Raw genomic sequence first — 21047 nt, 5'->3', positions numbered from 1 at the left:
GAAATGGTCTGTGGCCATTTTTACAACAGAGGGACACACTTGTCCTCAGGTCTGTGGCCATTTTTACAACAGAGGGACACACTTGTCCTCAGGTCTGTGGCCAGTTTTACAACAGAGGGACACACTTGTCCTCAGGTCTGTGGCCATTTTTACAACAGAGGGACACACTTGTCCTCAGGTCTGTGGCCAGTTTTACAACAGAGGGACACACTTGTCCTCAGGTCTGTGGCCAGTTTTACAACAGAGGGACACACTTGTCCTCAGGTCTGTGGCCATTTTTACAACACAGGGACACACTTGTCCTCAGGTCTGTGGCCATTTTTACAACAGAGGGACACACTTGTCCTCAGGTCTGTGGCCATTTTTACAACAGAGGGACACACTTGTCCTCAGGTCTGTGGCCAGTTTTACAACAGAGGGACACACTTGTCCTCAGGTCTGTGGCCAGTTTTACAACAGAGGGACACACTTGTCCTCAGGTCTGTGGCCATTTTTACAACAGAGGGACACACTTGTCCTCAGGTCTGTGGCCAGTTTTACAACAGAGGGACACACTTGTCCTCAGGTCTGTGGCCATTTTTACAACACAGGGACACACTTGTCCTCAGGTCTGTGGCCATTTTTACAACACAGGGACACACTTGTCCTCAGGTCTGTGGCCAGTTTTACAACACAGGGACACACTTGTCCTCAGGTCTGTGGCCATTTTTACAACACAGGGACACACTTGTCCTCGGGTCTGTGGCCAGTTTTACAACACAGGGACACACTTGTCCTCGGGTCTGTGGCCAGTTTTACAACACAGGGACACACTTGTCCTCGGGTCTGTGGCCAGTTTTACAACACAGGGACACACTTGTCCTCAGGTCTGTGGCCAGTTTTACAACAGAGGGACACACTTGTCCTCAGGTCTGTGGCCATTCTTACAACACTTGTCCTCAGCGATTGTTATGATTTTGGTTTTATTAGTGTTTGATCATAACAGATTAGAAATTCTATTTTTAGGAAGGCAGGAGTAAACTTGTACTTAAACCAGCAGTAAACATTTTCTGATTACATTTAAAAAATAACAACAGAAAGAAAGCTATCCAAATGAACTTCACCTGAATTTGCTGCTTCATTACTTATCTGTTGTAACTGGGGCAAAGGGAGTCAGGACAATTCACTAGCAGGGGTCAGTCCTCAGAACAGGTACTCATAGTGTTTGCAGTGACTTTTGGCATAGAGGTTTTTTTAATAGATGCTGTTGCAAAATGGAGATAAAAATTATATCAGTACACTTTGCTCTCTTGGAGAAAAATAGTGCATTTAGGACAGCATTCTATCAGAATGGTTTCAGTGGACCCACAGAGAAAGGGAAAAAGAGTATTTCCTTTTTTTTCCCCCCATGACTCTACATTGCTTTTGAATGATGACTAAGAAAACTCTGATATTCTACCCAGATGCCCCTTTGGCATTAAGAAGTTCTTTATTATGAGGATGATGGAAGAGGTTGCCCCGGGAGGTGGTGAAGGTCGCAGCCCTAGAGACATTCAAGGTCAGGCTTGATGGGGCTCTGAGCAACCTGATCTACTTGAGGATGTTCCTGCTTACTGCAGGGGGATGGGACAAGGTGACCTTTAAAAGTCCCTTCCAACCCAATACATGATTCCATGATCCCAGATACCTATTGAAGGTAATATTCAGGACTTGGGTAGGTAGATACTCAGCTATCCAGATAAACTCAAGGCAGGCTGGAAAGTTAGTCACAAAGACTCCAGGTTTAAAGTTGGCTCAAAACTTTTTATTCATGCTGCTTTCCATAGTACTTTCTGAGATGGTGGAATGAAGGAGAAGTTTATTTACTGCATTTTCTGCTGACTTGCTAATCAAGTTTTAATACAGACTTGGAACACCTCCAACTCTCCTTTGTTAATTAACCCCAAGTGAACTTTTCTGAGCTACTTGACAGGAAATTCAGGAAAGGTCAGATTCAGTAGGAGGCTTTTTAATTTTTTTTTTATTTTAATAAAATATGAGTTAGCAGAACAGATGCAAGGCTTACAGATTAAATGTCAGGAGACAAGTTTAAAAGGGCTACAAAATGTTTATCTGTTTATCACTGCTCAACAACAGAGAGCAAACCCCTTTTAACCTTTTTTTTTTTCCCAGCCACACATTTCAAGCTGTGTAATTTCTCTAGCAGGGCTATGATATCTGTATGGAAATGACTTCTGCTTCCATACATGAATCGAAAGGAATAAAGCCACAGTCATACAGCACACAACAGATTGCGTGCGGTTTGAGAACACATTGCAAACAAATGTTAGGGACAGGAGGACAAACCAGTGGAGAGCCTGCTCAGCTGCAGCACCCTCCATCCCGGCCAGCCATAACCCCACACAGCACAGCTGAAGCCGGCACACTGCTCTCCCCCAGCCCAAAGCTAATTACATCCAACGCGTGCCCCTGACAGCACAAAGCTATGCAGCCCATCCCCGCCGGGAAAGATTGGATTTCACTGTCACTTAATAGCAGAAGGAAAGTGAAACTTGACTGCTGCTAAAGCAGGCCCGGCTCCTGCGTGTGGCTTGGCCGCAGGGTCACACTACAGCGCCTGTGTCCGGGCTCCTGATGCCTGCCAGCCGTAAGCAGCTGCATTACCGGCATTAGGTAACGCCGGATCCCCTGTAAAACCCAGCGAGGCGATGGGGAACCGCTAGCAGCGGCTTCCCCCCCGGCAGGTGATTAGAGACCAGCCTCTTTCTAACGGGCACAGCGCGATCGGGAGGGGCCAGCTGAGTCAGTGAAAAGGGAGGACGGTCTAAGCCCCTTAGAAACGCTGGGCCCAGGGCTAGGCTGCAGCGGCCGGGCCGGACCAGACCGTGCCGCCGGGGTCTGCTGTGCGCAGAGGGCTGCAGGGCCGCGTTCCCGCTCGCCCCTCGCGCTGCCCCACTTCGCACCTGGGCGCTCGCCCGGCCCCTGGGGTCGCGCGGAGCCGCCGGTGACTCAGCGGTGCCCCGGTGACCCCCTCCCGGCAGCGGCGGCGGCGCCCTGCCGCGGCTCTGCCCCCTCTCTGCCTCCCTCCCTCCCTCCCGGTAGGATCACCCCACCCCGTCGGGCGGTCACCTCAGCAAGGAGGAGCCGCAGCTTTGCCTCCGCTCCCGCAGCGACCTGACGGCAGTGAGCCGAGCCGAGCCGAGCCGCGCCATGCAAGCAAGGAAAGCAGCTGAGAGCCGGGACGCCGGCCCGTGCCTGCAGTTCACCATGAAGAGAGGCTACGAGGTGCTCCGCGACCCCCACCTCAACAAGGTAGGGGGTGGGCGATGTAGGTGCGGCCGCGACGCCCCGTGTCGGTGGGCACAGAGGGTTGGGAGCCCTCTCCTTCCCCTTCGTCCCCCTGCCCGCCCGGAGAAACCTGCCGCGGCTGGGGACCGCTTGCAGAGCCGGAGCCGGGCCCGAGGCGGCGGGGCCGCCGGGCAGTCTCTGCCCGCCACCACCTGTCGCGGTGCAGCGTCTGGGGAGCCCCCGGGCCACCCCCCTGAAGCAGCCGCCGGGCCAGGGCCGGCGGGAGCGGGGCAGCCGCACTTCCTGCGGGCCGGGTGGCGCTTCCTCTTCCTTCGGGGCGGCGGGGGGCCCGGGGCGGCGGCGAGCGCAGTGCCAGCCCCGCACCCCGCCAGCGTCGGCTCCGGGGCCTCGGAGCCCGTCGCATGCAGCAGCTCCGGCCCCTCTGTATCTTGCAGAGGTGCAGAGGAGGGAAGCAGCGGCAGCCTGGGGAGGAGGATGCTCTGGCAGGGGGGTTGGACTAGATGATCTTTCGAGGTCCCTTCCAGCTCCTAACGTTTTGTGATTCTGCAAAAGTTCCGCTGCTGTGATGCGGCATCCCGCTGCTGCGCCGGTGTTTTCCCGATACCCTCCTTCTTTGCCAACCCTGTTTCCCACGGGTGCTTGCCCCACCTGGTTTCCTGCGGGCATGCCTGGCTGTTAGCGTTGTTCTATGCTTTATCCCCTGGCAGGTGGAAGAGGCATTTTTATCACTATTATTCCACATGCAGCAGTAAAATCCAACTCCAGTTTCCCCTCTGCTCTGCATCAGTGAATGCAGTTAACACCTATAAGATGCCATAGTGCAGCAAAACCTTTCTATTATATTTCTGATTTGCTGAAGAGTGGTAGGTCAGCTTGATACAACTTTCTAACTGTGTCAAACTAATCCAGAAGAAATAAAGATGAGTAACTAAATGTTTGCACAGCTCTGATAAAGATGCAAAGTTCAGATAGTGAAACAGTTAATCAGTGTGACAGGCCCTGAATTTGGTGCCAAAATGAAACGTAGGTCAAGGCAAAGGTAGATGCTTAGCACATGAAGCCTTTGTCAAGTCCTTAGTCCCAACTTTGTTCTTGCATGTTACTTTTAATGGTGCTCTGACTTGCACCTCTGCATTAGAGTGTATATCCAGTCATTGTGCTTATTGCTGAGTTGTAGAAATTGCCAAAAAAGATGTCTCTGGTTTTACTGGTTAGGGTGACTCATCACTAAAAGCTCCATATATTAGTTAGATGAATAGTGCTTTTATTAATCTTGGTGCTTGACTACAAAGTTTCCTCAGAAGGCTGTCTTATGTCTCTGTGTGTATGTAGGCCTAAGAAGGTCCCCTGAGGTGAGGTGAAAGGAAAATGAACCAAAACATAAAACTCCCAAGAAGCAACCAAGGAAAGGCTGTTTTGCTTGGGACTGCTTTTAGGCAGTATTCATGGAAAAAGTCTGATTCAGAATAACCATGAAAGCCAACCCAACCAAAAAATCCATCTTGTTTTAAGAAGTAAATGGAGCTTATTCTAAAATACGTTGAATAAAGGGTGTCTGAGTCAAAGCAGGCTCATTGCTCTGTTTTCCCCCTTGAATATCATACACCCTGCTTCTGAACAGCATACCTGAAAATGAGGTGCTAAAGGGGAAGGTTGCTCTTTAGCACCTCCCCTTTATTCTCCTCTCTCCCCTCAGATGTGGCTCCACACATGTGTACTGGGCAGTAGACAAGCAGGAAAAAAGCAAACGAGAAAGTTGTTTATTACCAGCCACGTCTACACAGCCAATGTAGAGCTCAGCGTTGGGAACTGTCAGCTGAAAAATCTGGTCCTTACGCCTGTGAGGAGAATCTGGTCCTGATCTGGTGAAGTCAGAAAAAGAGATTACCTGATGAGATAGGTGACTTTTGGTGGGTGTGGTTGTATTACACCCTACTATACACTCCCCGCTCGCTCCCCCTTTCATATCTTCTTGTCTAATATATACATACATGGGCAATAAAATATGTTGAGGTTGCCAGTTTGATAACTTGTGGTCTTCTTACATGCATGAGGGCTGGTACTCTTGGTTGACTTTCTGTTGCCAACGCTGTTAAACAAGCATCAGACTGCAAAGAATTCTATCTGAAGTAGATAGAATACATAGAATACACCAGGTTAGATCACCGCGTCCAACCCATCAACCAATCAAACACCACCCAAACAACTAACCCACGGCACCAAGCACCCCATCAAGTCTCCTCCTGAAAACCTCCAGTGATGGCGACTCCACCACCTCCCCAGGCAGCCCATTCCAATGTGCAATCACTCTTTCTGTATAGAACTTTTTCCTAACATCTAGCCTGAACCTCCCCTGGCGCAGCCTGAGACTGTGTCTTCTTGTTCTGGTACTGGCTGCCTGGGAGAAGAGACCAACATCCGTCTGTCTACAACCTCCCTTCAGGTAGTTGTAGAGAGTAATAAGGTCACCCCTGAGTCTCCTCTTCTCCAGGCTAGAATAGCTCCTTTAATGATTCTAAAGTACAGGGACTGTTTGCAGTTCTGCCAAAGTGCCAGAACTTTCTGCTAACTCCTGGGCCCTGTCTAAGAGCAGCAATTCTCTGGTATCAGCACTTTCTTTTGGATGTGGTGCCAGATTTAATAGTCCTAATTGCATATACTTGGCACAAGTAGACTGTAAGTACAGGCTTAGTGGTATCTAGCAGTGACTTGTACAATAATAAGACAAGTGATGTCTTCAGGGTCTCTTAAACCAAGCCAGATGGTTTGTCAAGCAGGTAAAACTGAAGTATGCTGCAGTATGTGGAAGCTTGGGGCTCGCATCCTCAAGTAATGCCTTCCTTTGCTCAGGGAAGTTGAAAGGAAAATGTTACAGGGGATCATTTATACTTGGACATCTTTAAAAACAGATGGAAGAAAAAAAAATGAGAAACTAAATTTTGTTAAAGGTTTGGGTTTTTTTTAATGCCTGTCTCCATTTAGTGCTGAATTTCTGCATGCTCGATGCATGCATCGCTGCTTATACTTAACCTTGATGATTGATTAGATGTGAGAGAAAGGCCTGTGGGAATAGCACCAAAGTTCTTCTAGCCCTCTCCTCCTACCTGGACAACAGAATTTCTAGAACATACTAAGCAGTGAAATATGTTGAAGCCGTAGGTAAAAGTCATTCTTCATCTTCCTGTATTTTACTTTGTCAGTCACAAATGTACAAACTTCACTGAGGGAAACTTTAATGAAAATATTTGGTGGTTTTATGAGTTTGTTTTTTTTTTTTAATCATTTATTTTTTCTTTTTTCTCATGCTGAGGCATTTGCCTATGTATGAAACCACTGATGCTTTTACAGGGTCATTGAATGGTTTGCCTCATCACAAAAGTCCAGTGGAACAGTGGATCGTAGCACACTGAGTTTAATTACTGAAGGACTCATGTCCAAGTCTATGGACACTAACCAGGCTTCAGTTTATTGCCTGTCATTTTAGGTCCACAGTATTTAAAAGTGTCTTTAGCACGGTTTTGGTAATTGTCTTTTATTTTTCCCTCAGGCAACTGAACACATTGTAAATAGCAATTACAAGGAAAACAAACACAGTTGCACTTCTTTCCACTGAAACGGATCTCATGAGAAACTTTTGGCTGGGAGTTTGTATGCTCTTTGAGCTGAGGAGTTAAAAGGAGTGTGAAAGTAATGTGCTCTGCTCCTACTGTAAATCTCACTTATGCTTTACTCAATGTATGAGATTGCAATTTTAAAGCACATAAATCATTTGAGACTAAGCCTTGACCTCATATTTATTTACTTTTTAATAAGTGCTTGCTTTCAGACAATATGCAAACACTTTATTCAATACCAAGTTTTTCCAGTAGCCTATACTAGTTGCCCAAACTGGGTCACAATAAGAAAAGGTTTTATGGCTTTGCCTTTTTTTGCTGACCCTGTAATAGGCCTCAGAAAACTTAAAATTCAGTTAGACAAAATGTCAGGGGAATGCTTCTGATTTTTTTTTTTATCTGATGGGTAAAAGAGAAGAAACATTTAAGAAGCTCTTCTAAATAAGTCTATTCCTTTATCAAATACCAAGCAGTAGAAGTCTTTCTTTTCCTTCCACTGGTAATGTTCATACTTTTACATCTTGAAACTGGGTGTGCTTTAGCTGGGTCCTCTTGAGTGGCCAGTGCTCAATGAGTGTTGCTTTTCCCTGAGCTGTGGATAAATATTTTGGGAAGAAAACTGCTGAAGCTGTGGATCAAGGAGGACTGCCCAGGGAGGTGGTGGAGTCACCGTCCCTGGAGGTGTTTAAGGGAAGATTGGCTGTGGCACTTAGTGTCGTGGTCTAGTTGATGTGGTGGTGTTAGGCCATAGGCTGGACTTGATGATCTCTATTGCAGCCTCAATAATTCTGTGATTCCATACAATAGCTTATTAGAAGTGTCTATATGAAATTGTAAAAGGGATTTTCTGGAGGTGATTTCATATTAAGTGGTAGTAGGTATGATAGTGTCTTTTAGATCCATGTGAAAAAGGCAGACTATGTGGCACTTCTTGGGGTGGCTATAACTGCGGATCACTCTCACTCTGTTCTACCTCCTTTTTGGCTATAAACTTTTTACCCTTTACAACTTTGTCATTTTAAACAGCAACATTTCCCAGCTCTGCCCTTGAGAGGTGTAAGCTCATGCCATTTTTCTGGTCTTTGACAAAAGTAAATGGCATGGTGGTTGTGCTAGCACAAAATGCAAACCAGTCTTTATTTGAAACATGTGGAGTAAACTCGTAGTGATTTTGCCTGTAGATTTGGTGGGCACTGCATTTTTGACCTTTTACTGGGGTCTCTGACACTGAAGATGCTGTTTTGTGAAACAACATCCTAAAATAGGAGGCTCTTCAAGTGCAAGGCTGGTTCACAGCTGAGCTGTTTGCTTTGTAGCAATCAGGAGCATAGGTTGAAGACTGGCAGAACTGCAGCTACCTTGTGTGCTCGGGTTTTGGGCAAGGGTGTAAGCTTAGTGGTGGCTCACCCATGGGTACCATAGGGTGGTTAAGGAGGTTCTCTCATTGCCAGCACATTCTCCTTCTTGAAATCACCTTTTTGAAGTGTCAGGGAGGAGCTGTGAGGCAGGATGTTTTGGTTTCTTATGAGAGTGTTTTTATTTACAGTGTGTGTGAAGAGGCTTTGAAAATAATTCTGTGCTTTTTTTCCCTCTCTCTTACCTTGAGGCAGATTTCTCCTGCATACTATTGATAAGGGAAAAGTTTGGGAAAAGCACAAAGTATTTCAATCAGATTATTTTAGAGTAGAATTAACCAGGTTGGAAAAGACCTTTGAAATCATCAAGTCCAGCCTATCACCCAACACCATCTTATCAACTAAACCATGGCACCAAATGCCTCATCCAGTCTCCTCTTGAACATCTCAAGGGATGGTGACTCCACCACCTCCCTGGGCAGCTCATTCCAATGGCCAATAACTCTTTCTGTGAAGAACTTCTTTCTGACATCCAGCCTAAACCTCCCCTGGCACAGCTTGAGACTGTGTCCTCTTCTCTGGTGCTGGTTGCCTGGGAGAAGACTGTCTTCTGTTTTATGTATACAGCTTGTAGTGTTCATTCATTGCCTCTTACTACTTTTCCTCCTGACTGAGGTAAGTTGCTGTGGTTGGTGTTAGGTTCTTTTCTTCCTGTTGGCCTCCAGTTCTTTGCTTGCAGTTATGAGAAAAGATTGCTGAGACAGTGAGCTTGGAAGAAAGTTCAGTATTCAGTATCACTAAGGTTGGAAGAGACCTCAAAGATCATCAAGTCCAACCTGTCACCACAGACCTCATGACTAGAGTAGGGAGGCCACTACTGCCCACTGCAGGCTTGAACTCACAACCTTCCCATTAAGGGTCTTATGTGCTACCAACTGAGTTCTGTGAGTTGAATTAAAAGCAAATGAAATGAAAGAAAAGAAGTTATGTAATAATAAGCTGTATGGCAGTATGGTTGGTTTAGGCTTTGCCTTTAAAATTTAGCTGCAGATTTTGAGCAGAAAAGGAGAAAAATATAAATAAATCACCACTGGGTGTAAAAAAGGAAAGCAACAGATTATTCCAAACAAATTCATTCTGGGATAAGAGAAGCTGTACTGTAACTTCTCTTCTCTCTTCTCTCTTCTCTCTTCTCTCTTCTCTCTTCTCTCTTCTCTCTTCTCTCTTCTCTCTTCTCTCTTCTCTCTTCTCTCTTCTCTCTTCTCTCTTCTCTCTTCTCTCTTCTCTCTTCTCTCTTCTCTCTTCTCTCTTCTCTCTTCTCTCTTCTCTCTTCTCTCTTCTCTCTTCTCTCTTCTCTCTTCTCTCTTCTCTCTTCTCTCTTCTCTCTTCTCTCTTCTCTCTTCTCTCTTCTCTCTTCTCTCTTCTCTCTTCTCTCTTCAACATGCTTCTGGCTGGGCTTGGGATAAGTGTAACCCACTGCTTTCTCTCTCAACTCCCCTCTCTCTGTTGGGACAGGGGGTGGGGGGGCAGTGGAATGGCTTCTGCTGGTCTTTTGACCAGGGGGGGTCATCCTGTTGTCTGCTAATTGTAAATATCTGTATAATAACTGTAAATACTGTATATTTTGCACATATTCATTGCATTCCATTGTAAAGTGTAGTTTTTGCTTGCAAATACAGCTGCCTTTGCTTCTAACTGAGTTGGTCTGGCTAAAAGTTAATACTGGGGGGGAAAAACTTCAACCCACCACAGGCAGTCATAGCAACTGAGTGGTGGTATGAGTTGTAGCAAGAAGCTGAAACTTGAGTTGTTTTGCTGTGAAGCTGTTTCAGGCATTGAAAACACTTTTCAGTTATGTAATTTTCTTCTGAACTTCAGTAACTGAACCCAAACAAAGTTGACTCTTTTTCCCCTTTAGACTGAGGAATCCTGTGCCCGCTGGGTGTGAAAGCTACTTGAATAGAAATGTTAATCCTGGCACAGAGCACCTTGCAAACAGGATTTGTGTATTTAGAACAGGTTAAATGTGCTTTGCTGTGCAGACATGCTGAAGAGCTTGAGTGTTGCTTTGGATGGTTGGTGGGTGCTAGGAGCTCGTTGTAGAAGTTGTGCTTCTGTCTTGGTAAAATAAACTGCAGAGAATGTAAGTGCTGCCTGTGCTGGCTGCAGAAAGCATATCTCAGAGCATGGAGGTTCTTACTTTGCATTCTTTGATTTACATATCCAGTTCTGCTGACTCACTCTCTTGTTATCAAGCCGTCTCTGAAAAAACAAACAAGTTGGGGCCACAGAAGGCATGAGATTCTCTTCCCCCAGCCCTTCTTCCCTCTCTGAGGAGGAAGTGAATGTGTGTGACTGCAATGTTTCTTACTAACTTGTGACCACTTGGAGGCCTGTGGCCAGTGGTGTTCCCCAGGGATCAGTATTTGGTCCAGTTTTGTTCAGTATCTTTATCAATGACCTGGATGAGGGAATTGAGAGTACCCTCAGCAAGTTCACTGATGACACAAAACTCGGGGGGGGTTGGCTGACACCTGTCAGGCTGTGCTGGCATCCAGTGACAGTCTGAGATCTGGGTGCAGGCAAACCTCATGGAATTCAGTAAGGACAAGTGCAGGGTCCTGCACCTGGGGAGGAATGACAACAGGCACCAGTACAGGTTAGGGGCTGCCCTGCTGGAGAGAAGGTCCATGGAGAAAGGCCTGGGAGCGCTGCTGGACAGCAGGTTCTGCATGGGACAGCAATGTGCCCTTGTGGCCAAGAGAGCCTATGGGATCTTGGGGTGCAGCAAGAAAAGTGTGGCCAGCAGGGCTAGGGAGGTTCTTCTCCCCCTCTACTCTGCCCTGCTGAGACCACACCTGCAATCTTGTGTCCAGTTTTGGGCTCCCCAGCTCAAGAGAGACCAGTTGGAGAGGGTCCAAGGGAGAGCCATAAGGATGATTAGGGGACTTGAGTATCTCCCTTGTGAAGAGAGCCTGAGATCCCAGAAGCTGTTTAGTCTTGAGAAGAGAACACTGAGAGGGGATCTCAGCAACTTGTATAAATATCTTAGGGGTGGGTGGCAAGTGGAGGGGGCCAAGCTCTTTCCAGTGGTGCATACTAATAAGACAAGGAACAGCAGGTTCAAGCTTGAACATAGAAGGTTCTACCTCAAAATGAGGAGAAACCTCTTTCCAGTGAGGGTGACAGAGAACTGGAACAGGCTGCCCAGAGAGGTTGTGGAGTCTCCTTCTATGGAGACTATCAAAACCTTCCTGGATGCATTCCTGTGTGGACTACCCTGGGTGATCCTGCTTTGGCAGGGGAGTTGGACTTGATGATCTCTGGAGGTCCTTTCCAACCTCTAATGTACTGTGATTCTGTGACCCCAAGTTAAAAAGTGCCATCTTTGTTTTGTCATGCTTTTCCCTTTCACGCTTGCCTGAGCTGTATATGCTGTGCCTGTGGGATTTCATGCAGGAGGTCTCATTGCTCCAGGCTCTGATGGCAAAGTGGCCCAGTGCGGTTGTGCTAAATACGTTACTGATGGAGGTCCTAACTAGAATATTAATGTCCTTCAATTAGGTTTTTCCAGTTTGTATTAGAAAACTTCACAGTGGAGCAGCTGTTTTGAAAAAGTGTCAAAAGTGTCCTGAGATTCTGAGATTTTGGCCACAGTAGCAAGTGGTTTGTGTTCCCTGCAAGAGCTCTTGGCAAGTGTCCTTTGTGCTCCCCTAGCTGAAGCAAATGTGCTGTAGCTGCCTGAGATCTTTGTGGCCCATTGTGGCTTGAAGAGTAGCATGAAGAGAGGGACAAAGAACAGAAATAAGAACGTTGTTGGATGTGTGTGCCAGATGCACAGGGCAATCTGTTCGCTCCCAGCTACCTGAAACAAAGAATAAATTGTCTTCTGTAAGCATTAAGAGGAGTGGGACATTTAAAACATGCTGAAACATCCAGGGGTGGGGTTTTTGTGTGGTTGGATTTATTTTATTCTTTTATATTTGTCATTTTTATATTATTTTTTTCCCCTTAATGATAATGTTGGACAGAGTGGAATGCTTAAAAAAAACCTCCAAAGACCCCAAACCAAACCCACAAACAAGCAAAACACACAAAAAAGAGTAGAGCAAATGTGTTTGCTGTGCACAGGTGTGGTGTCAGGAGGGACCTGCTACCTGTTGTCAGCTAGGGAGTAATGGATGTCCATCTCTTTTGCATTATTCTCTTTATTCTGGACTGAGTTAAGCTTGTCCCACTGGGACAAGTACCTGTGGACTTCTGACTCAGAGATGAACATGATGCAGTGTGCCCAGGCAGCTAAGAGGGCCAATGGCATCCTGGCCTGCATCAGGAACAGTGTGGCCAGCAGGAGCAGGGAGGTCATTGTGCCCCTGTACACTGCACTGGTTAGGCCACACCTCGAGTACTGTGTCCAGTTCTGGGCCCCTCAGTTTAGGAAGGAGGTTGACTTGCTGGAACGAGTCCAGAGAAGAGCAACAAAGTTGGTGAGGGGTTTGGAACACAAGCCCTCCGAGGAGAGGCTGAGGGAGCTGGGGTTGCTTAGCCTGGAGAAGAGGAGACTCAGGGGTGACCTTATTACTCTCTACAACTACCTGAAGGGAGGTTGTGGACAGATGGATGTTGGTCTCTTCTCCCAGGCAAGCAGTACCAGAACAAGAGGACACAGTCTCAGGCTGCGCCAGGGGAGGTTCAGGCTGGATGTTAGAAAAAAGTTCTACACAGAAAGAGTGATTGCCCATTGGAATGGGCTGCCTGGGGAGGTGGTGGAGTCGCCATCACTGGAGGTTTTCAGGAGGAGACTTGATGGGGTGCTTGGTGCCGTGGGTTAGTTGTTTAGGCGGTGTTGGATTGGTTGATGGGTTGGACACGATGATCTTGAAGGTCTCTTCCAACCTGGTTTATTCTATGTATATGTATTCTATGTATTCTATGTATATGTGCTCATGAACAAGGCTTTAGAGCATGCAGCTGAATTTGAGGAATTGTGTGTATTTGTGTGGTTGCTATGATAACACAGTAGCACTGAGATGTTTCAAGCACTGATTAATTAGATCATAAATCCAAGGGGTCCCTAACTTATATTCATTTAATGAGTACAATCATAGAATTATTAGGTTTGGAAGGGACCTCGAGGATCATCCAGTTCCAACCCCCCCTGCCATGGGCAGGGACACCTCACACTAGAGCAGGTTGCTCAGAGCCACATCCAGCCTGGCCTTCAAAACCTCCATGGATGAGGCTTCTACCACCTCCCTGGGCAACCTGTGCCAGTGTCTCACCTAACATCCATTCTGGATCTACCCATTTCTATTTTTGTTCCATTCCCACTAGTCCTATCATTTAAAAAGCCCTTCCCCAGCTTTCTTGTAGCCCCCCCTAAGATACTAGAAGGCCACTGTATTTGATCATGCTGGTATGCAGACATGATCTGTTAAAAATGTGATGATTTGTGAACTTACTTGAAAAAAAAAACATTTCCAGTGAAGTTACTGAGGCTGCTGTTAGCAGAAGGCTCAGTCCTAACAGCTTCCAAGCATAAGGGATTGTCTGTCTTCAGCAGGAGGTTTTGTGTGATCACGTAACCAGGAAAGGTGCCAGTTTTGGGCACACACCCTGTGACCATCCACAGAGTTAACTTCTTTAGAAGTGAGTAGAGAGGCTGTGTCTCGACTGGCACAAAACAGATGTTGTAACACCTGGTGCTGTGTGCTGGCCAGTGCAGTGCCACATCCCCGGGGCCCTGGCTCATGCTTCTAGGCCTCTTCACAGAAATCACAGAAACATTCAGGTTGGAACAGACACTTGGGATCACCAAGTCCAACCAATAATCCTATCCTACAAGGTTCATCCTTGAACCATATCCCCAAGCACCACATCCAAACCAACTTTAAACACATCCAGGGTTGGTGACTCAACCACCTCCCTGGGCAGCACATTCCGAGGCCTGACCACTCTTGCCATGAAAAAGTGTTTCTAATGGCCAGTCTAAACCTACCCAGTGGTAGCTTGAGGTGTGCTGCGTTACACTCATCCTGGGTGGGGGCTGAAAGAACCCAGCCAAAATGTTTCCTAATGTTCAGTCTAAACCTACCCAGTCGTAGCTCGAGGCCATTCCCTCATGATCTGTCACTAATTACCTGTGAGAAGAGACCAGCACCAGCCTCTCCACAATATCCTTTCAGGTAGTTGTAGAGAGCAATGAGGTCTCTTCATCTTCTCTGGATTGTTGTGACTCTCCCCTTTGCTGTGATTAAAATCTGTAATGCAGTTTGACAGTAGCAGGCAATTAGTTATGCACTGTTTGAATGTCTTTCTCTTTCACCGAGGGGTTTTCTCTTTCTTTTGTGCCAGGGCATGGCAGAGCCCAGCATTGGGAACAGTTTTACATTAATTATCTCCATTGACTGTTTTAACTCATCAAGGAGCCAAGTCTGATGTAGGAAACCACCAATTTGTAATTTATGGTAGCCAAAGTTTTGCACAGCAGAGCTGCACTGAACTGTTGGAGCAGTAGCTGTGTGTCAGTAAAACTGGGTTAGGTTGGGCTGGGAATAAACCTCCTGATGGATCTGTAGAAGTGCAGGGTTCTGCACCTGGGTGGGAACAATCCTCACTATCGGTACACATCTGGGGATGAGGTGTTAGGAAGCAGGCCTGAGGAAAAGGACTTGGGGGTGCTGATGGATGAGAAGCTGGACATGAGCAGGCAGTGTGAGCTTGCAGCACAGAAAGCAAATCACATCCTGGGCTGCATCAAAAGATGTATTGCCAGCAGATCCAGAGAGGTGATTCTGCCACTTTGCTCTGGTGAGACCTCACCTGAAGTGCTGTGTGCAGGTCTGGAGCCCTCAATATAGGAAGGACATGGATCTGATGGAGAGAGTCCAGAGGAGGGCCATGAAAATGATCAGGGGGCTGGAACACCTCTGCTCTAAGGACAGGCTGAGGGAGCTGACAGTGTTCAGCCTTGTGAAGAGAAGACTCTGGGGGGGAATCTTCTTAAAGCCAGGCTGGAGAGGGACTTTTCATGAGGGTGTCTAGTGACAGGACGAGGGGGAATGGTTTTAAGATGCAGTCTACACTTCCTCTCCCTCAGCTTAAGAAGTTTTTCAGTAGGAGGATGGTGAGACTCTGGGATAGGTTGCATGGGAAGGTTGTGGATGCCCCTTCCCTAGAGCAGTTTAAGGCCAGGTTGGATGAGGCCTTGAGCAACCAAATGTAGTAGAGAGGTGTCACTGCCTGTGGCAGGGGGGGGCATGTAAAAAGATGAATATTGTAGTATCTCTTTCTTAATTAAGATGATTTAAAATCTTCCACATTTTGGGGTGATTTCAGAGGAAAAATAATGCTGTGGAGAAAGTTAAGCGTGTTTCTGTTAAAATCAGATCTCTAGATTCATCTTGTGTGAGAATTATTTTATGCCTATTCCTCAGTACAGATTGTTTTTAGAAGTTAGTTAAAAAAACCCCTGAATTGCATGCATAGGAAAACAAGATTTGGTCTTATCAAAGCTTAAGCTTTGCTAATATGATCTGTTGTGTAATTCAGGAAGCAAAAATCCTGACTTAGGAGAAGGAGGTCACAAGGCACCCTGAAGACAGTTCTTGCAGGCACTGTGTTCTTTCCATTGAAATCAGTGTCAGTAGTTTACTTGGATACTGTTAGTGCCTGTTCCTGTGTGAAACACTATACTCTCTGCCGGGGCTGGGGTTGTTTACAACATAGAGGAAGCTGAGGAAGTGTGGAGTAAACACTTTTATACATACATAAAGAATATATAACAGCTTAAAAAAGAAAGAAAGGCATCATAATTCTTTTATGCTTTGAATACTTGTGGCTTTCAGCCAAAGGTGAAGAAATATGCCAGGATATGCTTCTCTGGCATAAGAGTTCAGAAAGTGAATTCCTCACTGTTTTGGCTCTTAAAATATAAGCAAGTCATGGAGCAGCAATGCATTTTATCATTGCACATTTATTTTTACTTTATTGTTCAAACAGAAACTGTTAACCTGTTGCAGGCTTAGAAAAATGGTTGTATATATTATTTTTTCCCCCCCTCAAAGTTTAAGATTAAAACTGAAGTCAGAGTTCTGCCTCTTCTTTTTGGGTGTTCGTACAATAAATATCTCCACAAGTGGCTTGAAAAATTGCAAATGCCTTTAGTTCAGTGTTACTTTGCTTAAAGAAACTGAGGGCTTAGTCTTGAGTCATGTGTCTTGTTAGTGAACTGTGGGACAGAGTTATGTCCTACAAAGTGTTACAAGGACTTGGGCATCCAGTTCAGGGGGGATATCACAGTTCATCTTTCTTCCTCTTGTGCTGTGTGATACACCTTTAAGTTATTTTCTGGCATGGAGAGTTCAGAATCACTGCTTTGCATGAGAAGAAAAAGAAGGGTTATGAAATATGTTGCTACATTTTCCCTGATGGCAAAAAAAATACATTTAGCTTTTACTAATGGCTTTTTAAAGATTCTAATGACTAGAGAATAAAGTAGCCTTCAGTTTGTTCTGGAGATGATTGCATGGTGGTGATTATGAAGCATGTTACAACATTTTCAGTTCTAGTGTCTAGCTGACTTTTTGGATTCCTTCTTCCAGATGCGTGACTTCAGAAAGCAGGTTTGTGTGTGGAGGTGTCTTATGAAAGAGGCAGTAAAGCCTCTTTACCTAAGTATCACAGAATGTTAGAAGCTGGAAGGGACCTCCAGGGTTAATTGAGTCCAACTCCCCCTGCCTCCTTTCACAGAATCACAGAAACATTCAGGTTGGAAAAGACCCTCAGGATCACCAAGTCCAACCATTAACCCTACACTACAAGGTTCTCCCCTAAACCATATCCCCAAGCACCACATCTAAACCAACTTTAAACACATCCAGGGTTGGTGACTCAACTGCCTCCCTGGGCAGCCCACTCCAAGGTCTGACCACTTTCTGTGAACATTTTTTTCCTAATGTCCAGTCTAAACCTACCCAGGCACAGCTTGAGGCCATTCCCTCTTGTTCTATCACTAACTACCTGGGAGAACAGACCAGCACCAGCCTCTCCACAATCTCTTTTCAGGTAGCTGTAGACAGCAATGAGGTCTCCCCTCAGCCTTCTCTTTTCCAAACTAACCATCCCCAGCTCGTTCAGTCACTCTTCATCAGATTTGTTCTCCAGGCCCTTCCCCAGCTTCATTGCCCTCCTCTGCACTGGCTCCAGCACCTCCACATCTCTCCTGTATTGAGGTGCCCCAAACTAGACACAATACTTGAGGTGTGGCCTCACCAGAGCTGATTACAAGGGGACAATCACCTCCCTACTCCTGCTGGACACAGCATTTCTGATACAAGCCAGGATGCCATTGGCTTGTCACCTTCTCTGTGGGCTCCTTGTTTTGTTCAGGCTGCTGCTGAGTGTAGATGTCATTTTGCAGACTTCATCTAAAGCTTTCAGGCCTGGTGAAGGAGAGCTGATTGCCTGCTTTGCTTCAAAGCTTTTCCTCTGTATAGGGTATTCAAGGAAGGTCTTTGAAAAAAAAATATACTAGAGTTTCTGTGTAACAAACCTCTATTCAGGAAGTCACTGAACTTTGGTGTATCATTTCTATGCGTGGCTTATGTGTAGCCACAAGCTTGAGGTAATGCAATTTTTAACGGAGCTCTAGACAGGAAGACATCTGCTGTTCATCTTTTAAGGCATACAAATGTATGTCTTTAAGGCACAGAATTTCTGTGGCCTTAGCACAAAAGCAGTGTGGTTTATCTTTCTATGTCTTGTTGCTTTTTATTAAGACTAGATTTCATGCCATGTTCTCAGAGGATGAGGCTTACCAGCGGCACTGCTCTCTCTGAGCAAAGGCTGGATAAAGCCTTCCCTCTTCCTCATGTGACAGGGGATTTGGCATGGCTGTCTAGTTATTAGGTCAGCCAAGACCCATGTAAAGAAATAATGAATGGCCCTTAAAATAGCTTGACAATTCTGAATGTATTTATTTTTTACTTTGTGTAGAGCATATGAATTCTTCCATTAGAACACTGCTGTGATTGAACTAAATATATTGATTGTAGGTGAGAATGTGGGTGAGTCTGTCTAAACAGGTACTTGAAAAGATGTCTCACTCATTGTACTACTTTATTTCCCTGCATCAAAGGTAGGTTTCATGACATTGCTTCAGCAGCTGCTTGAAAGGAGCACTTCATCTCAGCTTTAGAAAAGTAGAACATCTCACTTTGCATCTTACTTGGGAAACATGACTGGTCCAGTTTTCTCTTGTAGCCACTAGCTTTATGTTTGCCAGAAGAATAGAAGTGTTCCAGGTCAGAAGTCTGCATGAAACTTGAGCATCTGCTCTCCAACCAGGCTGTTTGAAGCTCTTGTGCTTCTTGCAGTACGTGGATAAGATCAAAGCAGAAAATAAAAGGCGAATGCTTCCTTCTGAAGGTGTAATTCTTAGAAATAAAAGTTAATAAAAACCTGTAGGAACACTCCCTTCAGACTAATGTTGTTTCCTGAATGTCTTACTTTTGTGTAGTTTATGGCAAGAAATAACTTTCTTCTGGTTGTATTGCTACAGAGCCCTTTAACTATTCTGCAGTAAGTAGGTGGGTAAGACACAGGTGAGAATCATAGTATAGTATCATAGTATCAGGGTTGGAAGGGACCACAAGGATCATCTAGTTCCAACCCCCCTGCCATGGGCAGGGACACCCCACACTAGATCAGCCTGGTCAGAGCCTCAGCCAGCCTGGTCTTGAACACCTCCAGGGATGGCGCTCCAACCACCTCCCTGGACAACCCATTCCAGGGCTTCACCACTCTCATGGGGAAGAACTTCCTCCTCACCTCCAGCCTGAATCTCCCCACCTCCAGCTTCATTCCATTCCCCCTAGTCCTATCACTGCCTGGTATTCTGGGAAGTCCCTCCCCAGCCTTCTTGTGGCCCCCTTCAGATACTGGAAGGCCACAATGAGGTCACCTCGGAGCCTTCTCTTCTCCAGACTGAACAGCCCCAACTCCTTCAGTCTGTCCTCATAGGAGAGGTGCTCCAGCCCTCTGCTCATCCTCGTGGCCCTTCTCTGGACACCTTCCAGCACCTCCAGATCCCTGTTGTAATAGGGGCTCCAGAACTGAGGCAGTACTCCAGGTGGGGTCTCAGCAGAGCTGAGTAGAGGGGGAGAATCACCTCCCTTGCCCTGCTGGCCACACTTCTCTTGATGCAGCCCAGGATCTGGTTGGCTTTCCAGGCTGCAAGTGCACACTGAGAGCTCCTGTTGAGCTTCTCATCTACCAGCACCCCCAAGTCTCTCTCCTCAGGGCTGCTTTCCAGCCAGTCACTGCCCAGCCTGGATTTGTGCCTGGGGTTGCCTCGACCCAGCTGCAGGACCCTGCACTTGGTCTTGTTGAACCTCATGAGGTTGGCTTGTGCCCATCTCTCCAGCCTGTCAGGGTCCCTCTGGAATATAGGAAAGTAGCGTTTGGTTGCCATAATGTTCCACTAGCAATTTAAGCAGCCACCCTTTCTGGCTTTGCTTTGAGGTACACTTCACAAATCTTTAAGCATGTGATTGAAGCTTTCTTTGTCTTACTTCAGAACGGTGTAATGAGTACGAATGCACACACTTTCCCCCCCTGTAATTAGTGAGCTCTGCTTCAGCAAGCGAGACAAAATGCTGTAGTAGATCAAGCACTGGACTGGAAACTAGGTCATGCACTTGCAATTATTAAATCTTAGTCATTTAGTTTTCTTGCCTGAGCAAGCAGCATTTGAGATACTTAGACTATGAAAACCAAGTATAAAGTACTTGGTTTTGTAGAATTTGTCTTTTAATGTTTTCCTGTGTTGTCTTCATACCACTATAATCTACTTTCTATTTACAACTGCCTTTCCTTGGTGGGGGAAATGATCAAGTTTTTGGAGTAATCAGTCAGCAGGCTGCTGCTTCTTTTAAAGTCACATCTAAAGTCACATTAGATGCATGTCTCATCTGTACAGTCCTGATATATTTGTCCATGTCCTTCTACCTTCTGCCATATTGCAGTTAGAAGTGGAGACACTCTTAGTGGATGTGCAGTCTGTAGCACATCCACTTTCCTAGATCCATGAAAAACCATTAGACAGGACTGCAAATTGTGGCCAGTGCTGAGTGATGATTGGAAAGGAAGATCTGAATAGGCAGGAAGAAATCATCCATGTGTGTAGCTAAACCTGCTCCTGGCTTCAGGCCATGCTGTGCCACAGGCAGATTAGTTCCAATTAGATGAAGTGGAGCTGACCCTTGGCTGCCTCCTCTAAGCCTCATGGTCCTGGGCAGTATTAGTAAGGGTTGCATCCCTTCCAGCTGACTGGGGAAAAGAGGTGACAAAGTGTTCAGTATTTATTAGCTGAATGCCTGAGGAAGCTCATATCAGTACTTCCTCCAAGAAAAAGTATTTCAGCCTTCAGCTAACCATTGCTTCACAGGATCACATGCTGTTAGGGGTTGAAAGGGACCTCTGGAGATCAAGTCCAACCCCCCTGCCAGAGCAGGACCATAGAATCTAGCACAGGCTGCACAGGAGCACTTCCAGATGGGTCTTGAAAGTCTCCAGAAATGGAGTCTCCACACTCCCCCTGGGGAGCCTGTTCCAGTGCTCTGTGACCCTTGCAGTAAATAAGTGCTTCCTTATGTTGAGGTGGAACCTCCTGTGCTGTAGTTTACATCCACTGCCCCTGGTGCTATCACAGGGCACAAGTGAGTTGGTGGTTTTTAACGTGGTGAAACTTAATTTCTTCGAGACGTTAGGAGTCGTGTCTCTGGGACTT

At 46.2% G+C, this 21047-nt stretch overlaps 1 protein-coding gene across 1 annotated transcript in view; it reads left to right on the top strand.

Annotated features, from left to right (window-relative positions):
• Positions 1 to 2938: 2938 nt before the first annotated feature.
• ME1 (malic enzyme 1) overlaps positions 2939 to 21047 on the top strand; it is a 221716-nt gene continuing 203607 nt past the window's right edge. The window contains exon 1 of the mRNA XM_054162557.1: positions 2939 to 3291. Coding sequence (XP_054018532.1) covers positions 3190 to 3291 — 102 coding nt within the window. The 5' untranslated portion in view covers positions 2939 to 3189. The remainder of the gene's footprint in view (positions 3292 to 21047) is intronic.

The sequence above is a fragment of the Dryobates pubescens genome, chromosome 6 (assembly GCF_014839835.1).
Source record: "Dryobates pubescens isolate bDryPub1 chromosome 6, bDryPub1.pri, whole genome shotgun sequence".
In the NCBI taxonomy this organism is placed as follows: Eukaryota; Metazoa; Chordata; class Aves; order Piciformes; family Picidae; genus Dryobates; species Dryobates pubescens.
The sequence above is the reverse complement of the archived record's forward strand: the minus strand, read 5'-3'. Positions and strand labels throughout refer to the sequence as shown.